Source organism: Scyliorhinus canicula, chromosome 8 (genome assembly GCF_902713615.1).
Source record: "Scyliorhinus canicula chromosome 8, sScyCan1.1, whole genome shotgun sequence".
Classification (NCBI taxonomy): domain Eukaryota; kingdom Metazoa; phylum Chordata; class Chondrichthyes; order Carcharhiniformes; family Scyliorhinidae; genus Scyliorhinus; species Scyliorhinus canicula.
In genome coordinates, this window is record NC_052153.1 from 56145241 (window position 1) to 56169768 (window position 24528).

The 24528-nt window shown below is 42.0% G+C and overlaps 1 protein-coding gene across 3 annotated transcripts in view; it reads right to left on the reverse strand.

Annotated features, from left to right (window-relative positions):
- cdkn2a/b (cyclin-dependent kinase inhibitor 2A/B (p15, inhibits CDK4)) overlaps nt 1–24528 on the reverse strand; it is a 74161-nt gene that overhangs the window by 2166 nt on the left and 47467 nt on the right. The window contains exons 1-3 of one of the 3 annotated variants that reach the window (XM_038804634.1): nt 15314–15411; nt 15154–15226; nt 631–783 (exon numbers count right to left, since the gene is read on the reverse strand). In XM_038804634.1, coding sequence (XP_038660562.1) covers nt 631–753 — 123 coding nt within the window. In that variant the 5' untranslated portion in view covers nt 754–783; nt 15154–15226; nt 15314–15411. Of the gene's footprint in view, nt 1–630; nt 784–2942; nt 2958–15153; nt 15227–15313; nt 15412–24528 lie in introns of those variants that run through there. The other 2 variants (XM_038804637.1, XM_038804636.1) reach the window with 2 other exon arrangements.

Here is a 24528-nt window from a genome sequence, read left to right on the forward strand (position 1 = left end):
ATCCATTTCGTTAGTTTTATCTGCCGTTGATATTAATAAAATACACACTCCATTAAATACAGACTCAATTTAAATTGATCGATATTGATAGTTTCCTTATAATGTACAGTAAGAAGTTTTACAACACCAGGTTAAAGTCCAACAGGTTTGTTTCAAACATGAGCTTTCGGAGCACTGCTCCTTCCTCAGGTGCTCACCCCAGTCCAACGCCGGCATCTCCACATCATGGCTACCTTATAATGTAGGCATCAAATGACACCAAAAATAACGTTTCTTTTGTAATATATTAAAAATAATTTTACAGTTAGAATCTTCTTCGTTTTATTTGGATCCCTCTATAAAAGTGCGGGTCGGTTTAAAATACTTCCGGTATTTAAAACTGCCAATGCTTTAAAATTGGAACATCTCCTGCCGCAAAATTATATTCCCTCCTCCAAAATGAACCCAAAATTTGAATCAGCGAATTAATTGAACAGGTAATAGAGACTGAGGAAAGTGCTCCTCAGAGATATCGGTTGGCAATTGCTTAGCCGTGCAAAGATTAACAGTCAAGTTGCGTAAATCACAAGGAGGAAATGCATTTTTATGATGAGCGAAACGCAATAATAGAATATTTTTAAAAATATGTACCTGTATAGGAGTCCTGTCAAAACTATTGATACCATTTGGGTCTGCTCCATTATTCAACAATTGTTCTACCTTGCCAATGTTCCCTTGAGCTGCTGCATTTGCAAGTTCGTCGTTATTGGCCATGGTGCCCGGTTAATTTGTTTTCCTTCTGCACTGTTCAGAAAATAACAGTAACAATAATGAATCCAAGCTGGCTACTTTTTCAGCCTCCAACCTGTTATCGCACTGAGTGACAGGTCCCTTTGTGTGAGAGTATTTAAATAGTTTCAGAAGGTGGAGTGATTTCAGTAAACCATTCTCTGGCCGGTTTTTTTTTGAGTGACAAAGATACATAGATTAGGTGGGAGGAACTGCTGGCTGGCTCACTCTGCGCATCGACGACAGTGGGGGGCCCGGCGAGGGGCGCTGCTCCTTGGCCGACGAGCCGCTTGCTGAGATATGTTCAGACTTGCCTGTGCGCATGACTGGGAGGAGGGTAGGGGCGGAGGTCTGACGTCATGTCACGACAGTGATCTGGCCCGAGAGAAAGAAGCCGTCCAACTGAGGGCGGCAATCGTGCGCATGCGCAAGACCGCAACCGCCAACGCGCCTGCGCTGGGCTGATCAGCAGGTCAGGAATGGGTGCCGGATTATGGGGGGGGGGGGAAGCAAGAGTGCTGACTAATGATCAAGTTCAACACAAAAAGAAGCCCTCCCCAGATTTAACAGGGTTCACAGATAGACTGGCCTCACTGCCTGCAATTCCAGCAGGTTCCCTGCGGAGTAGCAACCTTGGGGCGCGTGCGCGGTGGAGGGCGCGAGAGTTAAGAAAGGGAACATCCTCGTCCTGAGTTCGAGTCCAGATTCCGCCGAGGACCCCGGGCTCAACTCTGCGCCCGCTGGAAGGGCATCACTGCCGCCGTCTGCAGCAGCTTCCGGTCAGCGCCTTTTGCAAGCACAGAGCTGTTTGATCATTTTTGCACGAGAACGTTCACTGATGTAATTTAAATGCATGCGGATAATCTAACTTGTGTTTGTTTAAATTGATGTTCTTGTGCGGTTGCGTTTATAATTTGAGATAACGGCGAGGCCAGGCTCGGGCTGACAATAGCTTTACTGTCAAGTTCGCAATCTGGAATAATGACCTTACGTTTATTGGAAAACCCGGAACCCAGACCTCCTGAATAACGATCATGTAGGTTAGGTTGTGAACTGCTAACGCGTGCTCCCATTGTTACTGTATAAAGTAACGTTTCCTCCAGTTCAGCACCCTTTCGGCTCTGTGAAGCACGTTTAGATGTCTGGAGGTCCCGAAAATTGCTCAATAAATGCCGGGATCATACTAAGAATTTTTCAATAACCGGAAAATATAGGCCAGAAAGATAAGTATAATACGAACAAATTAGAGAAGAACATAGAACAGTACAGCACAGGCCCTTCATGTTGTGCCGAGCAATGATCACCCTACTCAAACCCACGTATCCACCCTATACCCGTAACCCAACAACCCCCCTTAACCTTACTTTTTTTAGGACACTACAGGCAATTTAGCATGGCCAATCCACCTAACCTGCACATCTTTGGACTGTGGGAGGAAACCGGAGCACCCGGAGGAAACCCACGCACACACGTGCAGACTGGGCACAGACAGTGACCCAGCCGGGAACCGAACCTGGGACTCTGGAGCTGTGAAGCATTTATGCTAACCACCATGCTACCGTGCTGCCCCAGAGTTTAGACCCGTCACACATAAATCCTGCCGCAGTGAAATAAATATAAATATTCACTGAAAAAGTGCCAAAATGGAAGGAAGGGGTGTCAGTTGGGTTTATCGTTTGGAACTCATCCGATAACTGGGACCACGTAGAGCATTTCGTTTTAATAGTAATACTGTGCAGATGTTATAACGCATTCATGTGCATAACTATGAATTATAAGTCCACCTTCAAATATCAGATTGTGTAAACTGCCGGAGGCGTGATACAATCATTTAATGCAATAATTAGAACAAACACTGATATTGCAAACGCCGCCGAGGCAAACGTTCCTCGCAGATTTCAACAAAAAAAGATCAATCCCCATTACTGTGAGTTTACTGAGGTCGTGCAGTTTTTGTTGGTCTGTGCCATTCCAGGAAGAACATTAATTATTTTTTTTTTAAACTCGCGATAATCGACAATCATCAAGTGGGGAATTTTTTTTTTGTTTAAAAAGCGGTGGTTGAAATAAACGCATTAATATTCTCCCTGGCTCATAACATCAATGCATTGATACTGAAAGAATGTATCATTCACATTATTGCTACATAGTCTTAGTGTGAGCGAGCATTTTACCTTTTAGCTTGGTTGCCACAAGGAATTTGTTCCTCTGGTGAGGTGTCCGTTCCACTGACTTGTGTATGTGGATATTCTGCTGGTTTCTTAATTCCGGGTTCCCAAGCCCACCCTCTGCGGGGCTTTCACGATCACCACTTTACCTGCCATCCTCAGGGCTGGTGTGAGTTCCTGCCCGTTAATCATCACACATAAAGGCATTGCCTTTGAAAGTACGCGATCACCACCCACCATCACTCTATAATCCAAAGTGAATAACTCTTCCCCCCTCAGGATAAAATTAGACTTTCAATTGAATTGATGCTGTTTTATTCAATGGAGATGATTTTCTCCTAATACTGATTACTTCGGGGACCCGAATCGAATATCGAAATTAGATATCTCTTTTAATGTTCAAAGAGAATAGATATCCAATGCTGTGTGCAATGATTGGCTGCCACTATTAGCTTTGTTTTTTTCACTTGCACTGCACCATTCCCGATATATAGTTTACATTCCCCCAGCACCCGAGTCAGTATTTTTCTTTTCAAAATGGCTCCCTTCTCTGCTATATTTTAAATTGTTTAATAATAAGGATGAGCACCTATATTGTTTTATCTCAATTCCCACCGTCACACGTGATAATCTGTTCATTGATAATTGAACAGTGACAGCTGCCAAATGTAATTATTTCTAGCTGAATATTCTAAACAGACGTATTTATGGCAAAAGTGGAACTATATTATTCCAAGCAAATTCGTTTTTGGATCGCAATTTCCCTCTTTGCGTTTGCTTTCAATACACACATATATATTTAAAATGACATTGATATGAATGCAAACTTTGCAAAGAGGCAATAGTTGTATGAATAAATAAGGACAATGTTTTCTTTCACTATTTGCAGGCTGTGGTCTGATTTAGTAACATGCTAGCCTTATTTGCCTTTTTCATTACCCCGTGTCGGCGTGGGTTTCCTCTGGATGCTCCGGTTTCCTCCCAACGTCCAAAGATGTGCAGGTTAGGTGGATTGGCCATGCTAAATTGCCCCAAGATGGAGTTATAGGGATAGGCTCCAGGTGGGTTGCTCTTTCAGAGGGCCGGTGCAGAATTGATGGGCCGAATGCAATGTAGGGGTTCTATGATTTATTGCACAGCCCCCCAAAAAGCGTGACCAAAAGGTCTTTCTCGATCTCGGCTTATGGTAGAAATTATTTTATCCTTACGCTTTATATTTTGCAAATCGGATTAAGATCAACGATAGAAGCTATGTATTGCTCACCGACCATGCTTCTCATCGAAGATCTGAGGAATAATTGCCAGCGGCGACTGCATCAGCTCAATAAACAAGTTAAAAGACAGTGCGGGCTCGTAATCGGCTATCACAGGCCAATTGCTGTGAGATAGCTTAGCAACATTAGATAGGAAATTAGATAGGAAATCAAAGTTATTTTAGGAAATAAATAAATCAACACTTGCCTAATGTGGATACACATGGCGAATATGTTGTCTCTGAGAAAAGCCTGTCAAGTTTTTTCTCAATTGATGATGCTGTATATTTGCAAGTTGTTATAGATGAAATTAATCATCACACATGATTTGTATAATAGAATTAAGTAATGTATAGAAGTCACTTGAAAATAAAAAGCTATCTTAAATGTGATATTTTGGCAAAGCAGGAGGCTGTTCGACCCTGTTGTCATGCACTGAGTTGGAATTAGTACAAGTATCTTGAGACATTAGAATCATTCAACCCATCGAGTCTGCACCGACCTTCCGAAAAAGCACCCTACCAAGGCCCACTCCCCCGCCCTATCCCCATAACACTGTAACCCCACCTAACCTGCACATCTGCTGACACGAAGGGGCAATTTATCATGGCCAATCCACCTAACCTGCGCATCTTTGGATTGTGGGGGAAACTGGAGCCCGGAGGAAATTCACACAGACAGGGAGAGAAAGTGCAAACTCCACACAGTCACTCAAGGCCGGAATCGAACCTGTGCCCCTGGAACTGTGAGGCAGTACTTTTAGAAACGTAACTAGTGTTCAGATTTCCCTCTGTAGTTTGGATGTTTTTCCTTTATAGATTCGTAAGTTATGGAGAGATATAAATAATCATATTCAAGCTATTGAGATGAATGCAGGTCCACTTTATGCTTCTAGCATGACATCATCATGTGTCAGTTGTGCATATATCAATAAACACAGTATGCCTTAATAGCCACTCCGCCATGAACATCAGTTGGTTTTCTGATACATATGTTTGAACAGTTGTTTCAGTGGTATCAGTCACAATAATAAACACACAGAATGTAAACATGGCCTGACTATGAAGTCACATTTCGAGTTATATTCCCTTAGTTGTTTAACATTTAGTTCCCTTTCCGAGATTTGGAGCCAAATGTTTATATTACACTAAAATGCAATTCTATTCCACAGGTTCCCTGAAATCAGGTCATTCAAAATTATCCTATACATGCTTCATTGAGTGACCTCTAGTAAGATTGTTGAAACAACTTTGAACAACTCACACAGTCCAATGAGTCCCAAGAACATTGGATGGGAATTAAAATCACATTTGTAGCATTAACGCTACCGTTCTAGTACGAATTTGTCCAAGCAGATACACAACTAAATTATTTTGCAGTATATTTCGGGATATTCACGATGAGATTATATGAAGGGAACAACATAGAGCCATGTTCCAAGTCTGAATGCTGGAATTTCGAATAGAATGACCATCTAAACAGTATGGGTGAATAATTCACATTTTCTAGCTTATCTCTCACTCACACACATACACACACAATCATTATTTTAGGCTTTCAGTATAATTTTCCCCTATATTTATTTTTAATTTGTTAACTATGTGGGGATTCGCCAAATCATAAAACATTGGAATGTGCGGGTTGGTTTATGAGGAAAGCTTGGACAAGTGGACAAGCTAGCCTGCATCCGCTGAGAATTAGCCCAGTAAGAGATGACTTGATTGAAACTTATAAGTTCCTGGGAAGACTTAATGGGGTGGATGTGGGAAGAATGTTTCCTCTTGTGGGAGAAAATTCAGTGTTTAAAAATAAAGGGTTCCCCTGTTTAAGACAGGTGCAAGGAGACGTATTTCTCTCTCCGAGGGTGGCTGGTCTTTGGAACTCTCTCCCTCAAAAGGCAGTGGAAGAAGAGTTTTGAGTGTTTTTAAGGCAGGTTAGATAGATTTTTGATGGACAAGGTGGAAGGTTATGGGGGTAGGAGGGGATGAGTTTAAGATCGGATCAGCCGTAATCGTACTGAATGGCGGAGCGGGCTGGAGGGGTCGAGTGGCCTACTCCTGTTCCTAAATCATATCTTTGTATTGCCTGCTTCTGAGCAGCCTGATGCCCAAGAACCAAGAATCTCCAATAAAGTAGTTTATGATCTGAAGCCTTTGATTGCTAAATATTACTATCCACTCAACTATTGTAGAACTATTATAATGGGACGCCTGGCGAGTGTATTCTGAGTGCTTACAGTTAATAACTAATTAATTTACTTAAACCAGCAGGCCTTTCCCAAATGGACACGAGTTATATAAATGTATCTAATTTTAAGTCATAAAAGGTAGTATTTTATGGTTTTGTGCATAAATGTAGAATAATGATTGGGAAGCGTGTCTGTTCACACGTGGAAATAAATGCATATGGTGAATCTGTGTCCTTTGCCTCTTTGTTTCCTCTTTTCTGTACCGCCATCTGACTCCTACCACCAACCTGCTTTGAGCGTTGTTTGTGAGTGGGCTCTGTTGTTTGTCTGAGACCTTGCTGCCAGTTTCTTTAAACCATAAACTCGCTTAAGTAAAATATATGACCTTCCGGCGCTTCGAGCTGATTTAGGAAATAGTACAAAATATGAGATTGTTTAAATACTGAAAAGAGACATGCTTATATATCAGACGAATAAATACACGTGGAGTGCAATAGACTAGTGCAAGAATTAGAAAGAATTCACACCATTGTCAGCAACATTACGGACAAGAAATTCAGTAATGCGTGGTTTTAGTACGGAGCTTCGATATCTTACAGGCATTAATTGACGTCTAATTTAAAATGTTTCGTCTTGGTTTCATGCAGATTCTGCTCTTATATATACATTTCTAAAATATAGCGAGCATTATCTTCGGCAATATTGCATAAGGACGTAGTTAGGTTGAATTCCTGTCATGAAGCTTTGCAGGGTCTACATCTGATACTTTAATCTTGCGCTCTTGCATACACTGCACTATCGAATTATATATAACCCGATAAATTAAGGGAGTAAAATGCTGTAGGTGTGGTCTTGACTAAATTTAACAAAATTGGCAAACGGAGGATTTCTTACGTCGCTTTACGTAATATCTTTAGTTCGATATTTATTTTCAATTTTGTTTAATTCCATTTCAGCTGGAAACAACCGTGGCGGAGGGATGGATGAAGAGGGTTGTTTGCTGCAGGAGTTGTGATCTGCTATGAACTGTGTAGAAGGGTGATGGAAGCAGATTGAACAGTAACTGTCAATGGAAATTGAAAAAACTACTTTTAAAGGAAACATTTGTGCAACTAAAATCAGGAGGATTAGCATTAGTTAGACAGCTCATTGAAATATCTAGCATGCATGATGGGCTGAATGGTCTCCTGTGTACTGATTGTGTGATAAGTACCAAAGAGGAAATCATTACAAATGTATTTACTATTCCGGAAACATATACACATAATCTTCGTCTTTCCTTAGAATTAGTACTGAAGTGCCTACCATGTATACGCGTTGTGAAGCACTTTGGGACGATCGACGGCAGTTTATATCTCATTCCTATAAATGACTGTTACTAAGTAACTTTGCTTTATTTGCAACAACACGTGAAGCTGGAACGCACTGTGACACCAACGTTCAATATGTTAAATCACAGACGTCAATTATGATTCAGCATCAAGGCAGCATTTGACCGAGTATGGCATCAAGGAGCCCCAGCTAAACTGGAGTCAATGGGAATCAGAGGGAAAACATTCCACTGGTCGGAGTCATACGTGGCAGAAAGGAAGATGGTTGTGGTGGTTGGAGATCAATCAACTTAGCTCCAGGACTTCACTGCAGGAGTCCCTCAGGTAGTGTCCTCGGCCCAACTATCTTCAGTTGCTTCATCAAGTACCTCATTGATCAGAAGTGGGGATGTTTGCGGATGACTGACTGTTCCGCACCATTCGTGACTCATCAGATCATGAAGCATTCCATGTCCAAATGTAGCAAGACCTGGACAATATCAAGGCTTGGGCTGATAAGTGGCAAGTTACATTCGCACCACACAAGTGCCAGGCAATGACCATCTCCTACAAGAGAGGATCTAACCACCATTCCCTGACATTCAATGGCGTTACCATCGCTGAAGTGCCCACAATTAACATCCTGGGGGGTTGCCATTGATCAGAAACTGAACTGGACTAGCCACATCAATACTGTGGCTACCAGGGCAAGTGAAAGGCTAGGAATCCTAGGGCATGTAACTCACCTCCTGATCCCCCAAAGCCTGTCCGCCATCTACAAGGCATAAGTCATAAGTGTCACGGAATACTTGCCTGGATGAGTGCAGTTCCAACAATACTCTAGAAACTCAACACCATCCAGGACAAAGCAGCTCGCTTGATTGCTACCCCTTCCATAAACATTCATACCCTCCACCACCGTCAAACTGTGACAGCCATGTGTACCATCTACAAGATGGACTGCAGTAACTCACCAATGTTCCTTAGTCAGCATCTTCCAAACCCACGGCCACTACCATCTAGAAGGACAAGAGCAGCAGATACCTGGGAAGCCACCACCTGGAGGTTCCCCTCCAAGTCACTCACCATCCTGGCTTGGAAATATATCAACGCTCCTTCACTGTTGCTGGGGCAACATCCTGGAACCCCCTCCCTAATAGTACAGTGGGTGTACCTACAACTCAAGAAGGCAGCTTGCTACCACCTTCTGAAGGGCAACCAGGGATGGGCAATAAATGCTGGCCTAACCAGCGACACCCACATCCCACAAATGAATTTTTAAAAATGGCATGTTATCCTCATGGTACACACTGTAACAAAAATATAATGTGTATATTGGTGGGGATATTAGTCAGTATCTAAAATTCCTTAAAACATGATCATTAGCTGAAGACATTGTGTAAACATTGACCTTGTATTGTTTTGTCGTGAGTACTAAGTGTTATAATGTTGCAGTAGACTTTTAGCTGTCTGTATAAAATGCATTTGGAAGTGACAACTACTCAGATCTGACTTTTTATGAAACAATTGCAACTGGTGTATGTTTCGAGGGAGAAATAATTTGCATTTGTATGGCTCTTAAGATGTTACTTGGTAGATACATGAATGGGCAGGGAATGGAGGGATACAGATATTTTTAGCAATAAGTAGTAGGTCTAAATAAGGAATCTGGATTGGCACAGGCTTGGTAGGCCAAAGTGCCTGTTCCTATGCTGTAATGTTCTTTGTTCTTCTTTGAGGAAAATATGGTAATATTTTCCATATGAAAAATGAACTGAAAAATGAACTGCTTACTAAATAAATCTGCAAATCCAAGGCCACATGTAAGGACAGGGTGGAAGAAATAGCTTTCTGTTCATTTATACCAGTAAATTATTAGGATCCTTATGCCTGAAAATGATGTTTATTTAAAAGTTATTTTTCCCATCAAATGAGTATCATAACAGCAAGCCATGATACACTATCATTGATAACACTCATCAAGTAAAATGGGCTTGACCTCCAGATTAACAACATTAGAGACCCACATATTGTAAATCTTGTGAATTGTAGTCTATACCTCCACAGGCTACCTTAAAAATAGAAAGGACTGCTTATCACATCTTGCCTTCACTGTACATGCTAAAAGTAGAACCACGCTCACATGTTAATTTGGATTTTCTTTTAAAGCAAAACACTGTTTTGGAATGAAGTGCATTAAACCATATCTGTTTTCATTATGCCTGCATGTAAGGCATGTGTTAGTGTAGTGTTGGGTTACTATATTATTTTCCTTCGTTAGCACATGATGAATCACTTATGGGTGAGGATTAGCTTTGTGGTCAAGAGGAAGCAGTAGAGGCAGTTGAACCCAACTTATTAGAAGGTTTCAACTTGATGACAAAGATGACAATGAACGTCTTGCAATTGTTAGAGGTGGGGACAGAGGGAACAGAGGTAAGGGTTTTAAGGACATAACGAATATCACAGAAAACAAGCTGGCGGTTACATTTGTTTTCTGGGACAATCCAGACAATATAGACAGAGATAGATAGGTTCTTAATTAGTAAGTGGATCAGGGGTTATGGGGAGAAGGCAGGAGAATGGGGATGAGAAAAATATCAGCCATCATTGAATGACGGAGCAGACTCGATGGGCCGAGTGGCCGAATTCTGCTCCTATGTCTTATGGTTTTATCTACCGGATTGAGTAATTGTTGCAGAGCAGGGTGAAACCCTACAGTCCTTGTTATGTTGGAGGCAGCTGAGGTGATGGATGGCTAAGCTAGCTGTGCACCAGACATTCAGGCCTTTATCTTTTGGACTTTATTTATTTATTATTTTGGGGGCTGTGAACATCTTTGGCAAGGCCAGCATTCATTGCCTGTCCCGAATTGCCCTTGAAGTGAGTGACATACTCAGTCATTTCAGACGGCAGTTAAATGTCAACCACATTGCTCTGGATCTGGAGTCAACTGCAGCTCCCCCCGGGTTATTTACAAAAATCAACATTGGCTGGCGGTCACCATTATTGCGACTAGAATTAAATTTAAATTACACCAGCTGCCATGGTGGCATAAGGCCTCTGAACACTAGCCCGGGCCTTTGGATTACTTAAGGAAATGAAGGTGACAAATTTGTGGGGGAAACAATTGAGATGGGAGTGAGTAAAGAGCAGCAGCAAATCAAAAAGTAAATTGGATGGGTGCACAGAGGTGGGGTATCCTTTTCAGTAATGCTTTTCTGGTAATTTAAATATAGTATGAAATTGCTAAAGGCAATTTGTCAATTTGTCTCAATTTTGTTAGAGTGAAGCATTTTTATATTGGAGGTCCTGCCATTTGGAATTTCCTGTCCACACTTTGCACATCAAATCAATCAGTTTGTCGTATGTTTTGCAGAAGACAGGGCAATGAAAAATATACTTTCTATTGTGTTGAGCAGCTGAACTGTTTCTACTTGATTCCATGTCGGAACAAATGAATGATTTTGCAATCCAGTGCCTTCATTGCCGTCCACTACTTTTCATGAAGCAAATAAAAATTTGTGAATATTATTATTATTTTTTAATTTAGAGTACCCAATTATGTTTTTCCAATTAAGGGGCAATTTAGCATGGCCAATCCATCTAACCTGCACAACTTTGAGTTGTGGGGGTGATTCCCAGACATGGGGAGAATGTGTAAACTCCACACAGACCGTGACCCGGGGCCGCACTGTGAGTATTAATTATAAAACAATTGTGCATTCTTTAATGCTCAGTTGATCAATAGCTATAATTACTGTTTGCGTCTGCCTCAGGTACAGCCCAGAAATTGCACCAGAGACAGAGACTACACTCGACCCTATTGGAACATGACATCTTTGACCACACGTGCACAATAATAACATTACATTTAGCAACAGAGCTTCATAGTAATAAGACATCTCAATCCTTCACAGAACCATCAAACAAAGCAAAGGACTTTGAAGAACTTTAAAGAGGGAGTTAGACCATAAGACATAGGAGCAGAAGTAGGCCACTCGGCCTATCGAGTCTGCACCACCATTCAATCATGGCTGATATTTTCTCATCCCCATTCTCATGCCTTCTCCCCATAACCCCTGATCCCCTTATTAATCAAGAATGTATCAATCTCTGTCTTAAAGACACTAAGTGATTTGGTCTTCACAGCCTTCTGCGGCAAAGAGTTCCATAGATTCACCACCCTCTGGCTGAAGAAATTTCTCCTCATCTCTGTTTTAAAGGATCGTCCCTTTAGTCTGAGATAGTGTCCTCTGGTTCTAGTTTTTCCTTCAAGTGGAAACATCCTCTCCACATCCATTCTATCCAGGCTTTGCAGTATCTTGTAAGTTTCAATAAGATCCCCCTCATCCTTCTAAACTCCAATGAATACAGATCCAGAGACCTCAACCGTTCCTCATACGACAAGATTCTCATTCCAGCGATCATTCTTGTGAACCCCCTCTGGACCCTTTCCAAGGCCAGCACTTCCTTCCTTAGATACGGGGCCCAAAACTTCTCATAGTACTCCAAATGGGGTCTGACCAGAGCCTTATACAGCCTCAGATGTACATCCCTGGTCTTGTATTCTCGCCCTCTTGACATGAATGCAAACATTGCATTTGCCTTCTTAACTGCCGACGGAACATGCATGTTAACCTTAGGAGAAGTGTGAACAAGGACTCCCAAATCCCTTTGTGCTTCTGATTTCCTAAGCATCTTCCCATTTAGAAAATAGTCTATTCCTCCATTTCTCCTTCCAAAGTGCATAACCTTTCTACATTGTATTGCATCTGCCACTTTTTTGCCCACTCTCCTAGTCTGTGCAAGTTCTTCTGCAGCCCGCCTGCTTCCTCAATACTACCTGTCTCTCTACAGATCTTTGTATCATCTGCAAACTTAGCAACAGTGCCTTCAGTTCCTTCTTCCAGATCATTAATGTATATTGTGAAAAGTTGTGGTCCCAACACAGACCTCTGAGGTACACCACTAGTAACCGGCTGCCATCCTGAAAAAGACCCCTTTATCCCCACTCTCTGCCTTCTGCCAGTCAGCCACTCTTCTATCCATGCCAGGAGGTTACCCTGAACAAAAGTACAGTCAAAGAGATGTTTAGAAGGCTTTTATTGGAGTGTGACATGTAGGAAGGTGAGAGGGTTTCAGAAAGATTTTGTAGAAGGGAAAAGGGGTGGCAATATGGGTGGTTTAGGAAAACATTCGTTAGTGTGAAGCTACAACAGCTGAAAGTTCTGTGATCAATGATGGAGTGAAGACAAGCAAAGGAATTTAATGGAGCCTGTAAGAGTGGCAAATGTGGTGTGTGGGTGACTTAATTAGGAAGGGGGAAAAATCTTGATTTTCCAATGGTGGGTTGAGATGCAGAGGTAAAGTCAACGGCATGTGTCGGGCCTCACACCAGTTGGTGATTAGGTAAAAGTTGTATTCCATGAACATTCATTGGCATAAAACTTTCTTAAAATGATGTCCTAGCTTCAAGATGAGGTCAATGCCACATCTCATGGCACCAGTCCACATTTGTTTAAAGGTGGCATGCACCAGTTGGCTTTGTGCAGTTGTGCGTAAATTCAATGATTTTAATTGTTTAACTTTAATGCACAAGGAGAGGGAAGGAGAATGGAAGCTTGCATGGAGGCTTGGGACTGGCAAAGGTGAGTTAGTGGTCAGGGAGGGTGTGGAATGGGGTCCTGAACATGGAAGAGTGAAAGATAGATCCAAGGGAGGACAGAGAGTGTCGTTGGGGGCATGCAGGAATGAAACGGGAAGGGCACCCTTGGTGTGGTGTGTCAGTTAGTGGAGAGTCATTCATGGTAAGAAAATGAGGGGCATAAAAGGTGATGTTAGCACTGTCCACGTGCTTACCCATCTTAGCTTGTGACTGGCAGAGTCCTTACAGGGCATTGAATTCACCCACAAATTTCAATTATCCCGGCTGAGAGTGATAATGTCCTTGACAAAGCATAGGAGGGCGAGCCATCTCAGCCTGCAAGTTCAGCCATGTCCTACAGAGTGGCAAGTATTGGGCACTAAGTTGAGCAAAATAAGTGTTTCTTCTGCAATAAAGGAAATGTCCCAAACTACTCTGTAACCATCAATGTGTGCTAACCATGAGGCATGCCAGTACATTTAGCTCTCTGACAAAGCTAGTCAAAACAAATAATAGTGATGCACACATGAATAAAGTAAAACCAATATAATATGAAATTTTATTTTGAAAATACCCATGCTGCTTTTGTGGACTCAACCCATATGTTCATGGCAATGCAGTTGGGCAGAAACATTTTGGTTGTGATTCAGAGCTTCCTTGTATGACTAGGAGGCTCTTTTCTAGCCCAGCTGTAGCGACAGCATTGACAGCTGATGGCAGGGTTCACTACTGAAAAGCATCCTCTCAGCAAAAGCACACGTGTCTTTTGTGCACACTGCTGGAACTTTACATTTTAATTGTAATTGCATGGAAAATGGGAAAAATGCAAGACAGCAGAAGTGGTACATACTCCTGCCATCAGGGAAGGCATGCGACTGGCAAAATGCCTGACTCTGAAGTGGTGAATGCAGAGAGTAAGTCCATCTACAACTGCAGGAATCTACAGAGCTAAGGAGCAGGATGCCTACGAAGGGACTAAAAGAGGAGTGCAACCATTTTCAAATTGATGCATTGGAATGTAAAACCATTACCTTGTTATATGCGATGAAAAAGATTGTCAAGACGCACCATATGGACGAGTAAGAGAAAGAATGTCTCAGAAGGAAATTGAGGCACACCCTCTGATTCGAAACTGTAAGTGCTACCAGCTGAGAGATCACCCGAGAGAGTTTGTTTAGTTGCAATAGATCACATGTAGCTGGGGACTGAAAGTATAACTTTGAGGGAGGGGGGATGTACATTAATTGTGGGATTTAACACCATGTTATGGAAGAACAGTACTGATTCACTAGTTGTCGCCTTCTCATTCCAAATGTTTGTAACACAGATGTTGGGATGTGTAACAGATAGGATATGACACATGCTGGTGTGCATTGCCAAGAAATAACACATGGGCAGTTCAAATAGTTTCAAAAATTCTAAAATAATTTGAGTCATGAGATATTTGAATCGCTGAAACAGAATTACATACAAATAAAGCACAGAAACAGGCCTCAGGGCCCAACCAACCCCTGCCAGCACTTATATTCCACTTCCTCACCCTTCCTCATCTAGTTCCAACAGCCTAACTTTGTATTCCCTTCTCTCTCACCTTCTCTGTTTATCTAGCTTCCGCCTACATGGTATACAGGAGTAAGGATTTCCCTGTGGTAGCACGTTCAACATTCTCAAGTGTCCCTGGGCCAAGACATTTCTTCTGAATTCCCGATTTGATTTTTCAGTGGCCATCTCGTATTAATGGCCCCTTCTCAAGTTCTTATTTCCCAAGTAATGGGGAGCTCCTTCACCCTCTTGCCAAAATGTAAAACCTCACACTTACCTGTATTGAAATTGGTTTGCCAATTATATGTCCACTCTGCAAATTTGTTAATGTCCTCTGGTTTTTTTTGAACCTGTTTGAACATTTGAACCTGTATTAATTTGTGTGATAATATGAAAGATAGTGCAACTATATTTTAATTCTCTGTGGCGGATCTTACCGTTTCATTGTGAGTAGAGTATTGCTATAATTTTCCTGAGCAGAAGTTTGCCACCGTCAGTGTGCAGTTTGGTTCCTTCATACTTCCAGCAGAGAGAGAGAGGGAGAGAAAGAAGCCTTTTCATGTCTTCGCTATATTGAACTTCTGTTCTATTTGTTATAGAAAATACAACTCTTTAAAAATTAACCCATCAACATTTCCAGATTTTAGTTGCAAGGAAGCTTCCATTTAATATTTACACAAATTTCCCATGGAACTTCACAATACCATGCACAGTGCAATAGGGGTATGTTTTGAATATTACAGAAGGTAGCTATTTTATTTTAACATGAATGGAAATTTCCTAAACCATTCTGATTCTATAATTGTCCAGATTAATCTGAAATTCCCTTTATACATCGAGACAGAAATACCATAACGTTTTATCTCCAGAACTCATCTGCGGAAATGAGTTGCGGCTACCAAGTGGAAATATTTTTATTTAAAGACAGGTTTTTTTCAAATTTGAAATTTCGCAATTGCTTTGGTATTTGAAAATTTGTTTTCAAAATGACATTGCGGAAAGTAATACAATTAAGATGCAAGCAGCTTTATCTGTACAAGAACTTCTCCAATGTCAGAAAAACATGGGTCCTCAACATCAAATGTATCACTTTACCAGTGCCCTGACCACTGAGGTCACTTTCTTGTACTGGAGGATTTTCCCCATCGAGTACAAAGCACTCCTCCCTCCCCCAACCCTCACTGGACTTTACCAAATTCCCCGCTCAATTACCTCGTATCTCCCCCCTCCCACCCCCATCTTTCTTGGGTCTGTACTCATCCTACCTCACACCCTTATCCAGATTTTCTCCCCTCCAGTTTCCTTCGCATTATGCTCCTCTCCTCTTTCTATCTCTCTCCTCCCATCTCCTTTCCTCTACCTTTTCCTATTCTTCCTCTCTCCCCTTTCTCCTGCCTTGATGCAAATATCCTCCTACCTAACCGCGGATTACATGCAGACATGGATTTTGATTTCCCCTCTGCAGCGCAATATATTATATTTTAATATGAGTTATCTGTTTGTTATGCCAAATAACACACATGTCAACCTATATTTCTGTGGAAGGTCAAACAGACACGGAATGTTACCTCTGCTTCTCTCTCCAAAGGTGATGCCAGACCTGCTGAGCATATTCAACATTTTTTGTTTTTATTTCAGGTTTCCAGCACCCTCAGCTTTTATTATTATGAGGGGCTGGTTTAGCACAGGGCTAAATCGCTGGCTTTGAAAGCAGACTAAGGCAGGCGGCAGCACAGTTCAATTCCCGTACCAGCCTCCCCGAACAGGCGCCAGAATGTGGCGACTAGGGGCTTTTCTCAGTAAGTTATTTTGAAGCCTACTTGTGACAATAAGCGATTTTCATTTCATGTCAATATGTAGGTTGACATTGTGCGGTGCATTTCTGTTTGGCCAACACTCTCTTCCTGTAACTGTGTCTCGGCTCATTGCTTCTTCTCAACTGCTTTCTGTGCCTTTGTTTCTGATTGTATTCGACTCATCTCTGTCTCTCGTTCTCAGAATTATTTTGCTGCTATGATATTTGACTCATTTCCTCCTAATTGATGTTGTTCTGAAAGCGACTTTTTCAATTTTATAGGACAGCTACTGTATCGAGTAACTAGTTCAGTTGATATCAGAAAAACATTCCAAAGGTCTATCCTGAGCACTTGCAGGCGTATGCGGAAGTTTATTTTTGAAATGCCTGGTTAATTTGCTACCAAGTTTAAATTTAATCTGTAGTTGCCCACATCAGATAGATTATAAATGCAATTGGCATCTCTCCCTCCATCTTTCCTAGGTTTTGTATGTTTCGTTATTGCCCTATCACTCTCTCCTCGGGCGAAATGCCACATTTATATGTCATGTCGTTGGGGTAAATTACCAGCTAGGCGGCAGTGGCGGATTTTATTTCTCGGAATACATGGAGAAATGCCTCAGTCCCAGTCAGTGTTCCGATACATGCATGTTAGACGTTAACATAAATTGATAGATTCAATTTTATAAAATACGCTGATGGTTTGATTGTTATTTATTGTCACATGTAGCGAAGTACAGCGAAGACACCATATTTTGATTGCAATTATACACTTTAACATGCTTTTATCAAATCGTGGATTGGGATAATTAAGTAAGTTTTAATAAATAATTTTCAATTGATTTTGTTTGGAGAGATTCCGATTCTGACCTGAAAAAATGCTTAATTATCCTTGGTCTTCATGGGTCCTAGAAACATATGAACGACCTGTATGACATGTCGCATATATGCATGCCTGAGTGCAGATGTCTCTGGCCCCCAGTAGCCCAAGGAATACCTGCTGAACAATGCTATTCAAATTGACTTGGATTTCTAAGTTATGATTGTCTTTGATGCAAGGTTAAAAGAAGCGCAGAGGTGGTGTGCTGCTCAAAGTAAGCTTTAATTGTGCTTGCCAAAGACCGCTATGGCAGTGGGACACCAAGGGACGCAGCGACTGTCACGATATTTTTGCCAAAAGCTTCAGGTGCATTGCAGCATGTGAGTGCTTTGCACAATGCACAGAGGCTGGCTTCCTTGTTTATTGAGTAAACAGCCAAAATCATATATACATACTCAACTGGCTAATTCACATTCCGAGCTCAGACTGGACTGGGGCTCACCTGGGTGTTCTGAATTTAACTGGCATTATATCTCGCTGTAAAAAAAAACAAAAGAAAAATCTGTGATGTAAGATAAAGAATCTTTATCAGAAAGTGGTTGTCCGAAAGAAAGAATGAAATGATGTTTTACTGATTTTTTTTTTGGTGTGCAAACTGTAAGTCGGCCTGATCTGTAGCCAGCTAAATTCAGGGAGAAAGAGCACAATCTTAATTACTGCAAAAGTAAATTACTGCTGATGCTGGAAATCTGAATTAAAACAAACAGAACATGTTGGAAGTACTCGGCAGGTCGTCTGGCAGTATCTGCGGAAAGAGAAATATAGTCAAAGTTCCAGGTCGGGCCACCTTTTATCAAAACTCAATTTCCGTGAATGGTCACAGACTTCGAAAGATTAATTCTGTTTCTCTCTCCTCACTAATGCCATATCTGCTCAGGTTTTTTCGCCAATCCTTTACTGGTCCGACCTCCATCACTGTTTCCATCCCCTCCAAATTCAATTTAAGGTGGGCTGCACTTTAGTTCCGAATGAGTCTTTTGTGTTTCGAAATTAGAATACTGCGGTGGCCAGAAACCTGAAATTAAAAACAAAACAGAAAATCTGGACACACGACACATTCTGATGAAAGGTCACAGATCTGAAACTCTTTCCTGCCACAGGGTTTTGAGCTTTCTTGCTATTCCAACTGATATTGCTGATACTCTCCGGATTTATCCTGGTTCTTTTTTTGCTCCTGGTTTTCTGCTGTGCTAAAATATGTTGAAATTGGAAAGCTCTCCAATTCAGACTTTGGACGCAGCATTAAAAACTGATTTTAATAATACCCATGCACAAATACCTTTCTCTCACTACTAACACAAGAGGGAACGCCACATTATTAGCAGCAGACGTTCATTTCGAAAGTCTCTGCCGCTATCATAGTTTGTCATCGAATTCAAGTTTGGTGATTTAAGTAGACGATTTAAACAAATAACCTTTTTTATTATGGCTGCCTTAACCGTAATTCTCCCAAAAATAATATTCTCTCCTGAATACCGTTTCTCGAGTTTTACTAATTAATATGTCATGAACCGAAAAAAAAAAGTTGCTCAAACTACAACGGATATGTTTATTGAGAGAAGAACGATTACATTCACACCCTGGGTCGGGGTGGTCGCTAACTGTTTCTAACATTTCTGGCTCCCCTGGTTAAAGGAGGTAACTTTCTGCTCAGATCCACCTCATTGCTCCAATCAAACGCGGCCAGCCAGCAGTCATTAATTTGCACTGTTTTCGCATTACATTTCCAACCAACAGGCAGGTATACAAATATCTTTCACAAATCCTGATCCATTAAAAACACGACTGAATTGGGCGTTTTCGAAGTGCAGAAAATCAACACAATCCCCACTTTCTGACCGCCTATGAGCTGCAACATTTATTCCTCAGGCTAAGGCAAAGACGGTTTAGTATCAATACACCCAACAGGAAACTAGTGTGAATCTAGAGGCAAAGGGGCGCCTGCAGAGTTTTTCTTTGCCTGTACCCAGTTCACATTTACTGTAACACTTACGTTCTGATAGTTTTATTCAAAGATGCAAAATATAAATACATTTTATGCAGTGACTCTTTTTTTCCGTTCTTAATAATAATTCACCGGAACCTCGTTTCCAACCAGTGGAAACAAAAACACAGCAATTTAATTATTTTAAAATAGAGTGTCAGAAAGTCTGAGAGTGATCAACTAGATTTTACTGGCTGGTTTGATTGTATTTTGACTGTCCATCCAGAGTTTAAGAATTTAAAAAACGTAATCTATTGCTCATTTTTGTAGTTTTAATGGCGATCGATCAGTCAGTGCAAACACCGGGTTCCCACTCATTCTGTGTATTTTATGCGATCCAGTGAAATCATATTGGAAGAAAATGGATGGAAGATTGAAATATGGTCGGACCTTCCTTTTGACCTGACACTTCCTCTTCAAAATGACTCCCGCGCAAGTTCAACAAGATGGAAGACTAAAATCCCGCGTACATTTAGTTGCACCTCTGAAAAAACTGGCCGGATAACCTCTGTAAATGTGGGTGTAGACTTAAAGAAAATAAAACTCCTAACTTTGAGAATCCTATCAAAAATCACCTGTTGGGTAGTTCGAGGATTCAGTCATGTTTACTGACAGAACAATGCGATAGTGCTTGCATTAAAAAAAAAGAAATGCTCACTAACAATTTCGCACCATGTTTATAAGAACAAACGATGGCGAATATCGAAAGGGGGGAGTGTCAGTCCGGCGCTGAGGCTAGCTCTCAGTTTGAGCAAGCGTTCCATTGCGGTCAGGCGTAATTTCAAAGTCAGTTTCTTGGAAGTGTTACTATAATATTGTAATAAAGCACGGCCGATGAGCGCTTTCATGATACGATTAGTGAGTGCATCTGTTCCTCCCGAAAGGCTTTAAAAATCGCACATTTGCACGGAAGTGGGGACATGGACACAGTGACAAGCCATTCAGCTCCTGCAGCCCGTACTGCAATTCAGCCCGATCATGGTTGATCTGTACTTTAGCTCCACACACCGGCTTTTCTGGTATTTCCCTTTGATTACCTCAACTGACTAAAACCGATCACGCTTAGTTTTAACATCAACAATTGGTCGTGCCTTCTTTATGGATTAGAGTTCCAAATGTATATCCTTGGCTTGAAGAAGTTGTTTCCCAATTTCAACTGCTCAAAGCTCTGGCTTTTTTTTTCACTTTGCTCCCTCTTCCGGGACTTTCCAACAACTTCGCCCGATCCACCCCATCTGTTCCTCTTAATATCTCGTAAACTTTGGTCAGATCATCCCAGTGTGTATAATTTAACCCCTGCAGCTCAAAAATAATGCTGGTAAACTGCCTATTATCTCAATAATCTCGTCCACACAGGTTTGAAGAAGTATACCATTGCTACGCCATCGATATTGCACAGCACAATTTACAGCTCAGCGGAGTTAATTTCGGTATCTAATTCCTCAGCCATTTGAGAGAGAGGGGGTAATGTAACCTGTTAAGAAGATGGGTCCTTTCTGAATAGCCTCAGCAGTACGGGACCTGAACCCACGCGTCCCTAAAACCAGCCGTCCAGCCAACTGAGGCAAGCGACCCCCGGACTAATTGCAAGACAGATCTAATGTATGAGGCGAGCTTGTGCGTGGGATTATAGTAATTGATGCCAATCTCAATGTGTAACAAATTATAAAGAGATTGGTGTTTCCAAATTCTCTTATATAAATTGTTACGCAGTATATTCCGATGGCTTTTTGTTTGCAGGCATTGCATTTAATTATTTATATTAACCAACAATGCAGCATTTTATGGGTTGAATTTTTAGTGTTAATGCAGTATTTTCATATAAATGTTGACCACAGAGCTCGCACTGTGGCCCCTTCCACTTGGGGTTGAATAAGAAATGGTTTCAAATATTACAGTTATGAAGAGGTGTCATTTTTTTCAATTTAAAATCCTTCGAGTCGACCACATCGCCCCATAAGTCTCCCCTGCCGCCAGCCTCTTGTGACATGTAACAATGTAATATGATTCATAACACGGTCGTTTTATTTGATTGCAGTCTCGATGAAAAAAGCTTCATTCTTCCTCTCACACCGGCCGACTTCATGTTTTGAGCGGTGCAGGTTGACGAGATTTTTGAATTGAGCTTTTCAGAAGCACGGCATGGGAGCAGTCGTGAACATGTGTTGGAAATAGGGGTAGCGAGGCGGTTAGGCAGATGGGTGCTGACCATCAGTATGATCCAGTATCAAAGAGCCGGCACGGGCCCGATGGGCCGAAGGGTCTCCAGCGCTGAATGATTGTGATTCTATGTCAGTCAGTTATTGACTAAAGTTTCAAGACTAAATTATTACAGTATGTCAGAGTAATCAAAACTAGCTATTTACTACGTTTTAAGTTGCCGTTCTCTTACATTTGAGAAATATTTCTATATTTCCCTTTATTTGTTTGATGGGTTTTCAAGAATCTATTTCAGTCAACTGTATAAAAGCGAGCCAAATAGCCTTACAATTCTCACATATCTTCCATACTCATTCCAATTTCTGACGGAAGATTAGTGAGATTGAAACACACATTGTTCTACACGGCGGCCCCAACCATGACTCCCCACAATCACATCAGGGGATGCGGCCTTATCTAAATGGTCTCGCCGTCTCTCCTACTGCCCAAACTACCTTCAGCACTGGCTGCAAAAGTCAATCTTGTACACATGTCATGGGAGCCGTGAAACGGAATATTGCAACATTGGCTGTCACCGTTCATCATGCAGCCAAAGGCCTATAATTTAAGGTTAAGAAAAAACATGTCCAAATGAAATTATGAATGCCTCTGGAAAATGCAAGAATGATGTTTATATTCACAGCTCCCAGTTCTAATCTTTTACACCAATTCGAAAAGATAAAATAAACTTTTGTATGTTGCATTCATACAACCACTTGCTGCACTGCCAGGGTGACCATTTGTTCACAGTCTTTGCAATCTCCTTATTTCCCATCATCAATTCCATCGTCTCCTCCTTTCAGGGACCAACCTCTAATTTAGCTACCCTCTTCCTTTTTTTTTTAGAACAGTACAGCACAGAACAGGCCCTTCGGCCCTCGATGTTGTGCCGAGCAATGATCACCCTACTCAAATCCACGTATCCACCCTATACCCGTAACCCAACAACTCTCCCCCTTAACCTTACTACTAGGACACTACGGGCAATTTAGCATGGCCAATCCACCTAACCCGCACATCTTTGGACTGTGGGAGGAAACCGGAGCACCCGGAGGAAACCCACGCACACACGGGGAGGACGTGCAGACTCCACACAGACAGTGACCCAGCCGGGAATCGAACCTGGGACCCTGGAGCTGTGAAGCATTGATGCTAACCACCATGCTACCATGCTGCCCTTTTTTATAGTAGCTTTTCCTGTCTGCTTTTATATATCTGGCTGCTTCACAGCTCCAGGGTCCCAGGTTCGATTCCCGGCTGGGTCACTGTCTGTGTGGAGTCTGCACATCCTCCCCGTGTGTGCGTGGGTTTCCTCCGGGTGCTCCGGTTTCCTCCCACAGTCCAAAGATGTGCGGGTTAGGTGGATTGGCCATGCTAAATTGCCCGTAGTGTAAGGTTAATGGGGGGATTGTTGGGTTATGGGTATACGAGTTACGTGGGTTTAAGTGGGGTGATCATTGTTCGGCACAACATCGAGGGCCGAAGGGCCTGTTCTGTGCTGTACTGTTCTATGTTCTATGTTCTATTCTCAATCTCCCTCTTTTTCTGGTCATCCTTTGCTGGTTTCTGGAATGCCCCGAATATTCTACCTTACAGCTAATCTTCACAGCACCTTTTCTTTCAATCCCATTTCATCCTTGACCTGCCATTGATAGTGCATCACTTTTGTAGTCAGTGCATCACTTTTGTCGTCTTTCTTTCTTCAAGTTGGAATAATATAAAAATATAATACTACCCCCTCAGGTTTGTTTCAGGAACCAAAGCCTTTTGGTGACATCAGGCGTTACAAAATACAATAGACATCAGGTAGCAGAAAATGTGTGATAATTTGCTACCTTTTTAAGAAACGTTTAGGACACCTTTGACAGGTCTTAAATGGGAGATTGTTCCTTTAAAAAACAGATAAATGGTCACTCTGAGCACTGTCCCTGTTACAGGCCCTGCACAGCCAGCTCATTGCAAAACTGAAGTTTCCTCCAAATACTTACAACAAAATATTCAAGATTTTCATTATAACAAAAGCACCAATTACAGCAAATCCCAACCTCATATTATAGAATCCCTACAGTGCAGAAGGAGGCCATTGAGACTGCACCGATGCTCCAAATGAGCACTCCACCCATGTCCAACCTCTCCCCCGTCCACTCCACCCTATTCCTGTAACCCCATAACCCAACCTGCATATCCCTGGATACTAAAGGGCAATTTATCATGGCCAATTCACCTACCCCATACATCTGTAGACTATGGGAGAAAACTGGAGCACCTGGAGGAAACCCACACAGCCATGGGGAGAAAGTGTAAACTTCACACAGAGAGCGATCCAAGACTGGAATTGAACAGGGGTCCCTGGTGCTGTGAGCCAGAAATGCTAACCATTGTGCCGCTGTACCCAAAGTACACCCACCCAATCCACCAGTCCCCCTCTCCCCTTCTCCCTCACCCCCATAAAGAAAGCAAAACATTAATAAATTAAAAAGACAAACCGCCCCCCCCCCTCCCCCCAACAGCTGACTGTAATCAGTTGCCTGCAAAAGGGAATTCGAGTAGAACCCTTGCACCGACCTGCTTTTGGTATATTTGGGGTGAGAACCATTGGTTGCATGGTGCTCTTGCTCGAGCGCAGTGCAGCCTGTGGATGCCGGGACAGGCCTCCCGTTGGCTTACGGCAACCTTCACACCTCGTGGGACCTTCCCAAGTCCCACGAGGTGCTGGAGTCAGATGGCTCCAGCAGAAGATGGTTTTAAATTGAGTTCGGCGAGCTTACCCGGGATCTACCATCCGCTGAGGAGC